Source organism: Rhinatrema bivittatum, chromosome 6 (assembly GCF_901001135.1).
Source record: "Rhinatrema bivittatum chromosome 6, aRhiBiv1.1, whole genome shotgun sequence".
Classification (NCBI taxonomy): domain Eukaryota; kingdom Metazoa; phylum Chordata; class Amphibia; order Gymnophiona; family Rhinatrematidae; genus Rhinatrema; species Rhinatrema bivittatum.
This window is the reverse complement of record NC_042620.1, coordinates 248,740,011-248,756,573: the sequence shown is the minus strand read 5'-3', so window position 1 is coordinate 248,756,573 and position 16,563 is coordinate 248,740,011. Positions and strand designations below refer to the sequence as shown.

Below are 16,563 nucleotides of genomic sequence, written 5' to 3'. Positions count from 1 at the left end.
TCCGCTTTTTACACTTTTTTTTTCAGCGCTTCAAAGCGGATTACATTCAGGTATTGTAGGTATTTCCCTATCCCCAGAGGGCTTACAATCTAAAGGGTACATTTTCAAAACGTATGCGCGCGCGTCCATGTGCGCATGTTATAAAATTCCGGGTCGGCGTGCAGAAGGGGGGGTAGAGTTAAGCAAATACGCGTGGCGACTCATCGGGGCCTTCCCCAGTTCCCTCCCAACCCCCGAGCCTAACCTCCCTTCCCCTATCCTGCCCTCCCCCTATTACTATCCTAACTAGCCCTATTTTTTATATTTTACCTTTTGCTCCTGCCAAGGAGCAGGAAGCAAGTTGAGCGCACCTGCACAGCGGCAAATGGCGCTGAGCCGGGCGCCCCATTTTCAAGCCCTGGAACTTACACGCATCCCGGGGTTTACGCGTGTGGCCGGGCCGTTTGAAAATTGGCCCAGCACGCATAAGGCCCGGCCACACATGTAAACCCCGGGATTTCCGCGCGCCGGGGTTTGAAAATCTTCCCCTAAGTTTGTACCTGAGACAATGGAGGGTAAAGTGACTTGCCCAAGGTCACACCTCTCAGTGTCTTTCTTCACACTCTAGAACCCTAGGGGCTCCCTGGATAGTTGCCTTCTTCTGACACAGAAGTCTCAAATTTCTACTCACTTTATAGAAGCTGTTAGGATGTCAGATACTTCCCTTCTGGAGCAGCTATGGAGTCAATGCACTCCCTGGTCTGTTGGAGCCAGTGCTGGTCTTGAGCTCTGTGAAGAAATAGCCGGCTGGTGGCTCTCCCCTAATCCCAGCTACCCCCTCCCCCAACATAGTTCCTCAAAGACTCCAAGCACATAACCTCTCCTATTTCCCTCAATAATCCTTGACTTCTACAGAAATTCTCAAAATCCAAAAGAGCAAATGGTGTTCTCAAAAGAGTTTTCACACTCCACTTGTTCCCTCCTTATACACTTCCAGCAGTGCTTTGGGGTGAAGCACCAGTTGTTACCCTTTCTTCCTCTTGTTGTCTGGATCCTCCAGACACATAAACATCTTCAGTTCCTTCCTCAGTGACCTGCCTCTTTATCAGGTCACACACATAGATTTATACCCGACATAAAACTTCAACCATTGGTCCAATTTCATGCTTGCCACTCACAGTACACACCTCCCCTGGAGCTGTCCTAGAACACTCTGAAATTTTTTCAGTTTTAAAGATAGAATAAATGTTTAACATTTTAATAAAAATCTCAGACCACAATCCTCTATGCGATGGCCTACTCAGGGACCTCCACATGCTAGCCGTTCCCTTTTGTAACATCAGATTGACCCCCGTACCCAGAATGTTCGCGTTGCTTGATATAGAGATAAAACACTAACATCAAAACAGTCCATTGCAATCCTATCCCTTAAAATTAGAATACTAGAGCACCAATTAGTGGTACTCATGCCACGTGTAATTAAAAAAGACAAAACAACTAGTTTCAACCTCCCAATAAAACTATTAAAAGTATTTGATAACCTCATTCAACCAGTTCTTCTACATGTATATGAGCATGAAATCTAAAGTCTATTCCAGAAGGGCCAGCATCTAGATATAAATCCTACACCTCTAATTCTGTAACACAATTTGTATCCACAGAAATTCCCCCAGTGGACTTAGAATGTTGACCCTTACAATTCACCATACAAAAAAAAAAAAAAAAATAAGCATTTCAAATTCTGTTGTCACCTCAGTAACAGCAGTACAAACATCTTCCACTGCCAAACGCTTTATGAAGTAACCCACAACTCTAACAAAAAAAACTTAGAACATACAGCAGGGGGGTTCCTATTGAGACTCACTGCCATTCCAGCAGAAGAGGTTGCCTGTGTTATCAGGCCGTGGAGGAGCTGCTGTTCCACCCAGCTCTGCTCTCCTTGCTTCCTGCTGACATCCTTCTGCCACAACCAGGGCCTACATTAAGATCTCTCCAGCAGCATACCACCGAAGCTGCGCGCCAAAGGGGCACATCCCTTACGGAAAATTTGTGAGATGTTTTAGTGCTGGTCATAAGGCCAAGAAAAAGAAGGATAAGCCTTGGACCTCTTCCCCAAGTTTAGCATCAGTTCATGGGCCTATGGATGACCGTGTGTGATGGGTGATAAACAATAGCCCAGGATGGGCACAAGTGGAAAAACCTCGGTCAGTTCTGGGGCCTCCCTGAGCACAGGCCAGAGTCTGCTGCCTCCACAACCTTCAGGTCAATCCATTCAGACCACTGAGGTTCCTCAAACTGTCCTAATTGTTGTATCTTCTGATTCTACTTATATTCAAGAGGATGAGGTGCTACAACATTTGTCCGTATTTTGTTTGGAGGATAATACAGAACCATCTCAGGCAACGTTGATGGATGTATGGAAAGCTGGGGTCAAGACTTTGTCTGCCTCAGTTAAACAATTCTCTAAATATATGGGAGAATCTAATGCTAAAATGGAAGTTTGTGAGACTGATCTCTTCCCTTGAGGCTACATTGTGTACCCTAACTCCTCAGGTCTCTTCACTTCAGGCAACTGGCACTTCATTTATTAAAGGTAGCCCTTGTGAACCATAAACAAGTGGAGGTATTAGAAAATGCTCAGAGATCACATAATTTAATATTTCTTATTTTTTTCTATGACTAATTACTTTCTCATATGGAAAAGCTTATGAAATATTTACATGAAATTTTGAGTTATCCTTTACATAGGGAGATGGCTATTTAAAAAAATGTACTATTTACTTAAATTTAAAAGGGACACCAAGGAAGAAGGGGGAATGGATGTTCTATCTGTAGAGAGCCTGAATTTATCTAGTTTCTTAGAAACTTTGATTGATGACTTTCAATATAGGGTTACTCTCCTTGTTTCATTCTGTGACAAGAAAGGCAAAGACTGAATCTTTCAAAAGTTTTTTTTTCCTACAAAGAAAGCTTATTTGTGATCAAAAGGTTCAAGTTTTTCCTGCAGCACTCAGATCAGGAGGAAACAATTTATTCAGTTGAGGCTGCAAGTGCTTGATTTGGGTGCAACGTTCTACTTGAAGTATCCTTGTAAATGTCTTGTTTCCTTTCAGCAAAATAAGTTTCTCTTTATGGATCCCCAACATCTGGAGACTTTTAAAGCTGATAAGAGAGTAGGATAATTTTTTCAAAATAATGAAGTTTAGAATATGGTGGCAGTTTAGATAAACTCGTTAAGAAATACTGTCTCATTTATTCCAAGTATTTTCTTTTAATCCGTGCCCTCCCAAATTTTCTCTGTATTAATGGGGCCTATTGGTATTGTAACTGTTTATTATTTCCAGATTTCTTATGATTTTTACTGTTACTATTCCTTTTCTATTGTTGTATGCATTTAAAAATGCAATAAAATTTTTAATTAAAAAAAAGATCATATAGCATACCATAACAGCACTAACTCCAAAACCTCAAACAGAAACAACCCTACCTATGAAGAGGCAGCACTGGACATATTACACCAGGCCCTAAAATACCAATACACCTATTAGGAAAACAGAACAAATCAAGCTGCTATAGATCCCTCCACAGAAACTACATGCAACAGAATACTTCACTTCCATCACACATGCAGAACACTCAGGTGCTCAGTTCTTTTAGGCTGTTGCACAAGGCTAACTAGCTCATGGAAAAACCATGGGGCCTTTTTAATTTTGTTCAAGAGCCTACTTTTAATCGAAGCAATACAAAACCCGAACGTCAACTAAGGAATCTTTCCAATAGTTCTCTGTTTCTTCTATACTTGAAATTATAACATTAGGTATCCATTGATTACTTAAAGAATCAACTTCAACATGGTTACGTTTAGTGATTTTAATACTGGGAATGCTAGGCTTAGGCTTGACCAATCTGAGAGATGACTGTACCTGAAGTAAGAAATGATCAGACCAAGGTACACATTCACAACTTACCCTAAAAGGCTGAAAATGAGGAGAGAAAATTTTAGTAAACACTAAATCTAAGGTGTGCCCAAGAGGGTGGGTTGTTTGAGTGACTAATTGTTGCCAACCCAAAGATCCCCTTGATATTAAGACCAGCTCACAACTGTCTGAGCAGGGAGAAATATAGTCATAAATGTTGAAATCTCCCACAAGATCCTTCAAGTCGGCATCAAAAGAAGCAAGCAAGTCAATTAAGGCTGAAGGATGACTATTTAATAACAAAGGGGGAGAATAAATAACAAACATTCCCCATTTAGCATTCATAATCAATAAGCTTCAAGGATAGGGAAGGAATCCATCTGAACTTCTTTCAACCCCTTAAATTAATTTAGCCATAATCAAAATACCACCCACACGTTTCACAGAGTGGGGGGCAGGAGAAAATGTGTTACCCATCAACAGAGCTGATTCAAGAAGCCGGTGTCACATTCAAGAAGCCAGGAGTCTGTTATACACAATAAATCTGGTTGAGTTTTCCTTATTAACTTGACAATAATAGGAATCTTTTTCTTGATAGCTTGCACATTCACAAGATACAAAGTGTTTTGGCTAAGAGTTGGAAACATATAAGTCTTATCTCTCTTCAAGTTTAACAACACTCTCAGAGGGGTCTATCATAGGATTTCAAACTGATCCCTGCATATTTACCCTGACCCAGAATCACGGAAATGCACTCACCCATCCTAAACTTGGAGACCAAAACGCACATGGAATCTACAGTGTCAGTACCTCTCCTTTGTACCTGGCACCCCAGATGATGTCAGCAAGGGGGCGGGCTCAGTCCCACAAGCTCCAGCAAGGTGTTCCGGCAGGACAGGCAAGGCTCCGATGATGAGGGAGATACGAGGCAATTCAGCAGCACGGGCAGAGGTGCTAAGTCTTGGACAAGTTTCTAGAGGACAGGTCCATAAATAATTGGCCAGAAAGACTTTGATTTCTCTACCTTTTAATTCTTGATGAGTGCAACACAAAACAAGCTTTTGTATTGGGATTTGCCAGGTACTTCCAAGCAGCCTGGAATGGCCACTGTCAGAGAGGGTGGTGGACTCAATGGACCATTGATCTGACCCAGCATAACATGTTCACTTCCTGTAAACCCTCCCCCCAATCTCCCTAAAGTCTACATTATAAACTTGGGCTGTCAGAAATTACTCATTAGTGATAGCTGAGCTATAGGAGTGTGAATAAAGAGAGAGATTGTTGGTGATAGTTCCCTGATGACAAACATGTGGGGAAGAATTAAGGCTGAAGCGATATTCTGTTATATTCATAAATGGAGGCAAAAGACAGAACAAACAGATGAACAGCAAGAGACAGACAGGCGGACAGTGAAAGAGACTAGATGAGAAAGTGAGAAAAAAAAAAAACAGATGAGAAATGAGAAAGCAAGAGAAAAGAGGGAGGCTGAAACTGATGGAAAAAGAAACACTCACCTGGAAAGAGAGAGGATCATGGCACAGGTGAGCTCTGCAGCACTGATGCTGTTCCCTGTGGGAGTGCTAGCGGGAGAAGGGAGATAGGAAGAAAGTGTTACTCCTGGCTATTGCAAGAGAGGCGCCTCCCTCAACACACTGACTCCTTTCCCCTTCTTACCGAAGAGAGAACCAATTCCCTCCTTCCCCGCCTTGCAGAGCTGTCTCTCTTTGCAAGAAACATTTCCCACCATTTCTCCTCCATTCCCTGAAAATGAGGCATCACCCCTGCATTCTTTTTTTCCCCCTCCCCGCAGTCCCCTGGGATCCATCTCCCTCCACATAACCTTTCCATTCCTTACTTCATGACGATGATCCCTCTCCTGGTGGCCGCCTCCACGTCCACATTATCCACACCGGTTCCTGCCCTTCCGACGACTTTCAGGCTTCTGGCTGTGGCCAGCACCTCAGCGGTCACCTTGGTAGCTGAGCGCACAATGAGGCCATCATAACCCTGCAAAAAAAAAAAAAAAATAGTCACTTAGTCCATGGAGTCCCACCTTTTCATACCTGAAGGTAATTTACTTAAAACTTTCTTTCCACCATATTTAGTTATTACTATTTTACTACTACTAGTCTAATTGTAGGGCTAATGATATAACTGGAAGCCTTTGAGCTGGGGGATTACAGAGGCCCCTTCCCAAGAAATGTCTCTAGAGGAACATCCAAAAGCAAAGGTGAACACTCAGTGCTAGCGGTCCATATAAGTTGTTCTGGGCTCAGGACATAAGGGGGCACAGAGCTAGGCTGGCCACCATTAGGGGAATGCTGAGCAACCCAGCTGATCCTTCCTTCCGGATCACCGGCTGCAGGCAAGAAGCAGCACTGTGCTGACCATACGAGACCTAAAGACAGGCAAAGAGCAGCACCGCGAAGCCTTGCTGACCCCCTTCTTGGCCACTGACTAAGGGGCAGAAGTGGCGCATGCTGGCTCATTCTTCCCACTGGGTCACGGACTGTAAGGAAGGAGTGTTCTTCCATCTGATATAAAAGGAAGAGGAGGAGGACAATGAGCAGAGGAGAGGGCATAAAATCTAAAACAGTAGGAATGATTCTGTTTTATATATACAGTACATATTACAATAAAGTCTGGTTATTGACTGGAGGAGCTCACCTATAGGAGATCCCAATAACCTAACAGTAGGAGATTATACCGAATGCAGACAAGGAGAGGAGAAATAGCTGGAAAGCTATAAAGCAGTGCACAATGCTCATAGTGTAGGCAATAAAATTACAGATCAGCAAGCCCTTTATGATATTGTTGGTGTCATGGAGTCTTGGTTCAATGAGATCCATGAATGGCATAGGGCCACACAGGGCTAGAATCTGCTCAAGAAAGACAGGGATGGCACAGAAAGGGGAAGAGTAGCTCTTTAGGTAGAAGATAACATGGTACAGAGTCACGAAAATTGTTTCAGTTTGTTTATTTGTTAGGCTTGTTTCAAACAAAAAAAATGTCCATTTGTTCATTACATTCGTGTGATGAGTGGCATAGGAGTGAGCCCTTGTTGCAATTACGGATGTGCATTCATTTGCGACAAAATAGGAAATAGAGACGATATTTCCTATTTCGTAACGTTTCGGGGAGGCGACGAAATGATAAGAAAGCCCAAGAAATTTCATGTGGTTTTTTTTATCATTTTTGGAGGGGTGAGCAAGGGCACATTAAAAAAAAACCCAAAAAAAAACCCCAAACCCATCCCAACCCTTTATATTTAATTAATTGCAATCCCCCATCCTCCCAACCCCCCAAGACCCCCCCAAACCCCCCCCCCCCCCCCCACAAGATTTGCCGAAAGTCCCTGGTGGTCCAGCGGAGTCCCGGGAGCAATCTCCCCCTCTTGGGCCATTGGCTGCCACTAATCAAAATGGTGCCCATGGCCCTTTGCCTTTACCATGTGACAGGGGCTATCATTGCCATTGGTTGGCCCCTCTCACATGCTAGGAGCAATGGATGGCCTGCGCCAAAATGGTCGGCCCCTTACCATGTGACAGGGTCCGACCAATGGCACCGATAGCCCCTGTCACACAGTAAGGGCAAAAGGCCATCGGCACCATTTTGATTAGTGGAAGCCGACGGCCCGAGAGGGGGAGATCGCACCCTGGACCCCCGCTGGACCACCAGGAAATTTTGGCAAGTTTTGGGAGGGGGTTGCAATTAAATTTCAAGGGTTAGGGTGGGTTTGGAGTTTTGTTTTTTTTACAACCCCCTGTTGTAATAATTTAATTTGAAGGGTTGGGGTGGGTGTCGGGCTTCGGTTCGTGGGCATCTGAAATAAAATCGGCCCGAACACGGGAAAATGAAATTTCCCGCAGCGAGCCGATAACGAAGGCCAAACCAAAAGATTCGGCCAAATCACATCTCTAGTTGCAATGGCGTAGTTGACACAGCTGGCGAACGCACCCTGATGCCGGACAGACTGGACAGACTGGAGCTCTGCCTATACCAGTCGCCTCCCTCGCAGGTTGACCCTTTGGGTTCTGGCAGCCAGCAGGACTTAGGTGGGTCCCTAGGGCAGTATAATGAGCAAGAGACGAGAGGCACGCCGGGGTTAGGACTGGCAGCAGACTGAAGGGATGAGTTACCGGCCAATGGTCGGGCCAGGTGGCAGGCAATTGTAGACAGGGTATAATGCAGGAAGTCAGCTCCAGGCAGCAGGCAAGCACAGGCACGGTACAATGCAAGAGGTCAGGTTCAGGCAGCAAGCAAGCATAGTCAGTTCCAGGCAGTAGTACTGCCGGTGCAAAGGTATTAGGCGCTCTAGGCAAACCTACAGTCTTGCCACCCCCTCTTCCCTCCCAGCCCACCCCACACACAATTAAAAAATTATGCATTTATAATAACAGATTTGATATGAAAAAGGACATTCAAAGTACAGTTTTCTGAGGTAAAAATATCATGTACAACAACATGCATACTAAATTTACATACACTGTTGTATGCCAACCAGAAAACTTTGCTTAAAGGCAAAAAAAGACAATTAGAACCCATATGGTATTAGGCCTATTGTAACATGTTGGGTGTGGGTTTGGCACTCAAAAGCCATGAATAAGCAGAATTACAATTACAATGCAATAAATCTCCCATACCAAAAGAGCGCTGTCAGCACTCAAACAGTAAGAATTCTACCTATGAAAAGAAAACGCTGTAAATATTGCACCAGGCCAGGCCCGGATTTAGGCATAGGCAATGAAGGCCCCACGTTAGTTTTACTTCATCTTCAGGTGCCGTGATGGAGGTGAGGACAGGGAAGGGGATGTTAGCAGGAGGGATTCTCCCCGCCCTACCCCAACCCCTTGTACATAAGAGGGGGAGGATAACACCCCCTCCCTCACTCCCTATGGGCACATGTTGCCTTAACCCAGCCCTGCACCAGGCTCTAACACCAATATAGAATAAGCCAGGCTGCTATAGATCCCTACACAAAAACTACATGCTAGCAGAAAACCTCACCTCAGTCACATAGGCAGGTCTCAGACAGGCCCTCATCAAATACAGAATAAAAAGATTCTAAAGTAAAAATAAAAATCTGCAGACAAAAACTGAACTGGAAACCACAACAAGCCAGACTGTATGTAGCGCAATAATAAAAAACAGAAACATTGCCATTCCTCATAAAACATTAAGCAAAATCAAGAAATATGTCAATATTAGGAAAATCAATATTTTGAAAAAGAATATTTCAACAAATAGAACATCCAATAATTAAAAACTCAAATTAAAAAAAAATATTCTAAACATCAAAAAAAATAGCAAAACAGCAGACATCAAATAAAACTAACAAGGATTTAAATCTGCCAACTTTGCATACCTAGAAACTTTGATTAACAGATGCTCTGATGGGTTGTGGAGGGCAGTTGTTGCGCACAAACTTTTATCCTCTTTCTTTCTCACATATAAACACACACACGTTCTTTACATGCACACAGGTTCTCCCACACATAACATATTCCCTTTCTCTCTCTCACATACACCCCTCACTCCCTTACACACACTCACTCACTCACTCACACACACACACCCCTCAAGTTCCTCCTCTCACTCAGACAGAACCCCTCACTCACTCATACCTTTACTCACTAACAGTGAGGTGAATTTAAAAAAGGTTTGGACAAGTTCCTGGAAGAAAAGTCCATAAACTGTTATTAAGGTGAACATGGGGAAGTCCACTGCTTATCACTGGGATAATCAGCATTCAATCTATCATCCTTTTAGGATCCTGCCAGGTACTTGTGAACTTGTGACCTGGGCCACTGTTGGAAACAGGATACTGGGCTTGATGGACCTTTGGTCTGACACAATATGCTTTAAGGCATGAATATCAGTGCTCCCTGGCTAAAATTTAACCAAGCCTCCAGAACACATCCATCACTGCCTCTTTTTATCTGGCTAAATTGTATGCAGTAAAAGGTAGATTTTAAAAGCCGTGCGTGCGCAAAAATGGCCATTTACGCGCATAAATGGCCCAAGTGGGGAAGGGTGCGCGTACATTGATGTATACGTGCCCAGAAAAAGTGGGTGGAAAAGGGGCAAGACATGGGCATTTGATATAATTCATAACTCTGGTTCAGAACTGTGGCTCATTCAGCCATTCCCAGAATCCTCAGAGGGCTGATTCACACTGACACTGCTGAAATATAGTGAATTTTCTAATCATCTCAGACTCAAAGAATGTGGAAGATCTGGGAAAATTGTAGGCTCTGCAAAGCCTATAATTAAAGGCCAGGTGGGCATCAGTGACAATATTTGCACCACAATACAGGGAAGCTTGGTTCGCATGAAGCCAGGATGCAAGCTTTTGTCTTGCAGATGCCTATCTCAACGACAGGAGCCAGGTGAAAAGATTCTTCTTTAAGGTTACAAAGTCTTGGCGCCAGTAAACGAAATTCAGGCCGAGTTTCTATTCAGGCCACAGACTTGATATCTGTTTACACAACACAGCGGATCAAGAGAAGATCAGAAGAAACAAAGGCCATCAAAGCCATGTTGATAAAGGAACTTTTATGGTGGGAGGATGGACAGGTTTAGCTGGTGAAGAATTCTCAGGGTGGGGGAGTGATCCTCACAAGCATTTCCTATACATGATAGATTGTCATGACAACAGCATAATGTATCTTTGTAAATGAGTCTTTGGGCAGTCACGCTATTCTGGAAACTTCGGCGGTGCTTATAAAAGTAAGGGTATGTCCTATATTCGGGGAGATGCTGGTTATTTTGAAAGACGAAGGGCACCTAGCATACAGCATCTCCCAGGAACACTTTTTAAAAAAGCCAAATAAATTTATTTTATACCATTTACTGCGTCTAAGTGTTCTTGTGTGCCTGGCCCTGAGTACAGAAATTATGTACACATTCCAGAGGCAGAGCTGGCATGGACATACATAGCCTCTAATTTTCCTCAGCTGGCATGAGTAACATACATGTGCCGCGTGTTACTGCTCCTTGTTAGGCACAGGAGTCCATTGCGGGGGGGGGGAGAGAGAGAGAGAATATAGGGCTCAGACTGATACTCTATATGTGGACCAATATAAGGGGGCACTTTGATTCGGGGTGAGTTTTTGGGAGGTGGGTTGGGGTTAGGGGTGTGTTGATACAGACACATTCAGAGGTATCCGTTGTAAAATTGAACTCATTAAATAATTTTTGTGATGTTCTCCTGATTCCTGCGCCTAACAAGGAGCAGTAACAAAGTGGCACACATATGTATATGAGCGTGAAGCTCCAGACATGCACGTGTAGGTTATAAAATAGTGTGTATTTTTGTGCACGGCGAGATATGTGCACTTATGGGTGTTATGAGTCAGGAGGTGGACCCCTGTTCCGAGGTAGAGACAGTGCTACCCAAAAGGGAGTCAACTCTCTTAGGTCTCTACCGTCGGAGAGAAAGGCCTGATAATGCAGACATTGAATGAAGACTTCACCCTGGAAGCTCGCGATCCCCCCAGGAGGAGCCGTAGGGACCCGGTCGCTGGGACTTAGGAGACTCCCTGAAGACTGAAGGAAGGTCTGGATGCAGGCGCCTCCTGCAGGTCATGGATTCCAGACGGCCGACACCTCCAGCAGGCCGTAGTCAATCCAGGAGTGGGAGTCGAAGAATAGTCAAGAGCCCGTCCAAGGGTCAAATTCAAGAGGAGGGTTGTAAGCCGGTCCAGGAGCAAGTCAGGAGAGTGGTCCGAAGTCAGTCCAGGAGCAAACCAGGAGAAGGGTCAGAAGCCATTCCAGGATCAAGCCAAGAGAAGCAACCGAAGGTCAAAAGCCAAGAATCAATCCAACGGGGAGAAGGAGCAGAAGCAGGATGAAGAGCAAAACAAAACCAGGATCACGGAGCTCAGGAACAAACCCAGCAAGCTGCCTCAATACCAAGGCAAGGTCTGAGGAGCAGACTTTATTTATTTATTTAAAAACTTTTCTATACCGTCGTTTAGTAATGTACCATCACAACGGTTTACATTTAGGCACGAAAAGGTTTGGTTTCTAGGTTATCCATAGTGCCAATATTTACGGTTACATAGATCAATAATATAATCTAAATGACAGGTGGGATGAGGTTACCAATTATTTTTCCAAGTTACCCATGTGAAACCCAAGATTTGAATATTTCTCCCTCTTGTCTGGTTAAATGTTGTCCAGCTAATTCATTAAAAGGTAGATTTTAAAAGGGCCGCACATGTGCCCATTGTTATGGCCGCCGGTCGCAGCGGTCCACGACCGGGGCCGGCTCCTCACCCAAGGCAGAGAAACGCCTCAGACGCTGCCATGATCATGGCCGCTGGCTGCGGTGGTCCGCGACCAGAACCAAGTACTGGCAGGCTTGCCTTAAATACCCAAGTCGAGGGAGGGGTAGACAGGAAGGAGCCATGACAATTTCCTGTCGTGGCCCCTTTACATTAAATCTTCAGCCGCGCGTGCGGCTCTAGCAGCCTGAAGGGGGATGAGTCAACCCGGCTGAGCAGGATCCATGCGGCTGGGCTCAGCCACGGCAGCGGCTGCGCAGGAAGCGTCTGAGAGGGCTGCCTGCACCAGCAGGAGCCCTGGAGGAAGACCGAAGCGGCCTGCCAGTACTTGGTTCCGGTCGCGGACCACCGCAGCCAGCGGCCATGATCACGGCAGCGTCTGAGGCGTTTCGCTGCCTTGGGTAAGGAGCCGGCCCCGGTCGTGGACCGCTGCGACCGGCGGCCATAACAGTGGGCACATGTGCGGCCCTTTTAAAATCTACCTTTTAATGAATTAGCTGGACAACATTTAACCAGGCAAGAGGGAGAAATATTCAAATCTTGGGTTTCACATGGGTAACTTGGAAAAGTAATTTGGTTAAACCGTTTGAAAATCAACCTCATAATATTTCAATAATTTTAGAATAATGCTGTGTTTATTGCGCTAATATGATACTGGTTTTGATAAGTATCAATAGTTGGTTAATACAAAAGAAGAAAGAAGCAATAAGTGACCTAGTTTATAAAGACAGACATCAAGGGGCCAACGCTATACCCTGCGCGGCAGCAAGCGCATGGTTTAATATGCGATTGGATGTGCGTCCATAACCCCCGATGCAATATGGAGATTAGTGTGTCCAAAATGCCTGTCCAAATCACAGTGTACCTAATAGCACTCATGATATATAAATTCCATGCAGATAAGGCTATTAGCTAATCCCCGCGATGCAAAAAATTTCCCGCGTGCCCATTGCAACTCAGCAAATTTTACGACAGCGCAGTCGGCACATTGAAAAAAAGAAAAATCCTGTTTTCTGTGATTCCTTCTAATAGTATCGTAGTGATACTAAGTAGGAAGAATCAAATGAAGATTTAGTTAAAAAAAAAAAAGGTTTTTGAAAAAAAAATTCTGGACGCCCAATAGACACACATAAAATACACAGTCCAGGCCGTGTATCTTGTGCGTGTCTATGGCAGTAGCGGGAGAAAACGAATGCTCATAGACTGAGCATCCATTTTCCCAATCTGCTTGACAGCCACCTCTCCTGGGCACCTACTGCCGAGGAGGCGCCAAGGACGCACAAATATTCCCTAGCACCTCCTTGTTTGCGCGACCCCTAATTTAAATATTGCATCGCGTGCCCAGGACAGGTGGCTGGGCACGCATTAGGAAAACGGGCACGCAACACTGAGTGCCCGTTTTCTGTGCACAAATATTGCATCGGCCCCCAGATTAGTTCAAGCTTTGACTCCCCATGTTCTGGTGCATTCTTGTACCTATACTACCGATATCAAATAAAAACTGGCATCAAATTTCACAGTACAATTTAGAGGTAATTTTCTATGAGTTACATAGGCCTTGCACATAAATTTAGCATATATGCAAGTAAGTAAGTATGTTATTTTAGAAACCTTGAGTACACACAGACTTCCAATGTCATGTTTAAGTGTGAACAGAGAATCTTTCCTCCTGGGTCAGAGATGGTAGATGGAGTTAAGTTTCCTGCACCGTTGTGCGGGTACACAAGATAATAAAGAGAAGTCTTTCTCACTCCGCCACCACTTAGCCGGATAAGTGGTAGCAGTTAGCTGCAGCCAGATAACCAGATAAGTAGGATTTATCCGGCTACATTTTTTTTTAAATTCTCAGCATAGTCTCTTTCTGCCCTGTGCTCCAGTCTCCCTCCCCCCCCCCCCCCCCAAATTAAAATGTGTGTTCAGCCTGTGACAAATGCACATTTTAACTCCCAGTGCATTAGCATATCATTGGCTTGCTGCATCTGGAGTTTAAAAAAAAATTTTAATCTGTGCGTTAAAGCCGTGCACTGAAATCCAGCTCACAGTTCCTTAACACACAGATTATTGCATTGGCCTGACAATAAATCCAACTTGAGGAACAAGCAGCTCCATGTGTTGTGCTCCCTTTGTTGTATGCATAACAATTGCTCACATGTTTAGATGTGTAAATGAAGCATTTTCCCCGGAGACTGGGAGCCATGAAACCTCCAGCTCCTCTTGCATCAGACAGTAGAAAGAGGAGGAGGGAACTCAGTCACTGCTGCAATATGCACAGCGAGGAGACAATTGCAGAGGCTAACATGGAGCAAAACACAGGATTAAATTTAAAAAAAAATAAAACCCGACTGCATCCCTTCTGCCCCCTGAAAACTGGCCTCCCAGAGATCTCGTTGCAACAAAATGGAATTGCAGTACAATCCTTGAAAGAGAAGAGGAAATATTTCAAATATAAAGATGCAGAAAAGCAAATGGAAAACTACACACTGGCAGTATAGCAGGAAATAAGTGTGTTCACGTGGCACATGCCTGATACACGTGTACAGATGGATACATAGACAGACACAGACACTAGTGATGCTGCTATGCATGTTTGCTCTCTTATGAAATGCACTTGAAAAAAAAGCTGTAATTCCTCAGAATTCTGCATATTCCAGACCCATGCCCCTCACTCATCCCAAGAAGAGGAAATAGCCAAATTTTGCTGGAAATAAAGGACATAAAGACAGGAAAGCATGATGGGGTTCTAGTAACATGGCATGCAGATTAAATAGTTTTGAGATCCATCTATATTTCCATGTCCTTTCTCTTCTCATCCAATCCCTTATTGGGTTACCTTTAGTCACTTAACCTGCCTGCCCTCAAATTCAAGCTTGTCACCTCTGCAGAGCTAAGACCTAATTATTCTACCAATGATTTTGTGGATCTGTAGTTAGAAAACTTAGGGCCCCGTTTATTAAGGCTTTTCTTCCATTCTGTATCTATGGGGGAAAAAATGCTTACTAAATAAAGCCCTTAATTTGAATTTGGATCTCAATTTGTAGGGTTCCAATTCATTCCACACTGGGGAAATGAGGACCCAAAGGAAGACAAAAAAAAAATCCCCCACAGACCCTTTCCTGACGAGAAGATCAGAACACATCTCTGGATTAGCTCCTAGATTTAAGAATCTCAGCTATACTGACTCCTGGATTTGTACCTCAATCTCAGTGATTAGTTCCTGAGGGCTCAGACCTGGTCTCTCCACCACTTCAATGCCCTGGGCTTGCAGGATGTTCTTGCAGCAGGGGTCCAGACTGTCGCTGATCAGAACCTTACGCAAGTCAAAGGAATCCATGGTTTTCTGTTCGGGGCACAATAATCCCACTTTGTCCTGAAGGGGAAGGGCTTTTTTTCTTACAGTACTTCTGATGAATGAAGCCAGTCAGCACACAATGCCCTTTACAGTGCACACAGGAATCAGTAACATTTCTACAACCCCGCCTTCCTCGCCTGCATCTCTCCACCTCCCCCTGTGTCCCTCCCCTCCTCTCTCCTCTCCTACATATCCCGTCAGTCTTTCTTGCATCACTTCACCCTACCCTGTCCTTCTCCTCCCACATATCTCCACCTCCCTCCTGCTCCTCCGCTCTTCCTGCTTTCTCTCATTCCCTCTTCATTTCTCACTGTCCTCTTTTTTTCTTGTCTTCTTCTTCCACTTGACTTTCATTCATCTGTTTCTCCCAGCTTCCTTCCTTGTTAGAATCTTTTATTAGCATGACAATTTGTGCAGATATTACCAAAGTCATATCAAATAACCAATTAATTAATTAGCATATTTGTTAAACACATGATAAAATGGAACTACTATGCATGCTAATGACCACGCTAATCACGAACAATTTAGGGGAGGTGAAAGCCTTCACAAAATCGAGTAAGTGCTGCTGCACATTTAAATATGAAATAGGGAGGGAAACGTTCTTATTCATAATCCTGCAGAAAAAAAAAAAGAGTGCGAATTTTTCTGCAGGCAATTGATTTAACAAAACTGTGCTCCATTAGCTAGGGCTGCCAACTGCCCAGTGGTGGATTGGGCAGTCCGATTTTAGGGCCATGCATACGGCGTCGGGTTACAATAGTAACCCGACGCCGTAACCCTCCGGTGAAGCTATGGGGAAGTCCAGCGTCTGGGCGAGGGAAGCTGTGCTACTGCCAGTCGGAGCCCATGTGACTCCCATGTCAGTTCATGCGGCTGGTTTCCAGGCAGCCGGCACAGCCAGAGAGAAGAATAGCAGCTCGCCACTGGCACATGCAGCAGTTGTGCCCTGCGCTAAAACCCACTGCCTCCTCCCACTGCTAGGATCAGTCTGCCAGGCTGAATGAGCCAGCAGTTCTGGGTACTTTCT

The 16,563-nt window shown here is 44.5% G+C and overlaps 1 protein-coding gene across 2 annotated transcripts in view; it reads right to left on the bottom strand.

Annotated features, from left to right (window-relative positions):
* Window positions 1-15,639, bottom strand: part of PHGDH (phosphoglycerate dehydrogenase) — a 97,630-nt gene extending 81,991 nt beyond the window's left edge. For both annotated transcript variants that reach the window (XM_029606746.1, XM_029606747.1), the window contains exons 1-3: window positions 15,378-15,639; window positions 5,752-5,903; window positions 5,411-5,476 (exon numbers count right to left, since the gene is read on the bottom strand). In XM_029606746.1, coding sequence (XP_029462606.1) covers window positions 5,411-5,476; window positions 5,752-5,903; window positions 15,378-15,515 — 356 coding nt within the window. In that variant the 5' untranslated portion in view covers window positions 15,516-15,639. The remainder of the gene's footprint in view (window positions 1-5,410; window positions 5,477-5,751; window positions 5,904-15,377) is intronic.
* Between the last annotated feature and the right edge of the window lie 924 nt (window positions 15,640-16,563).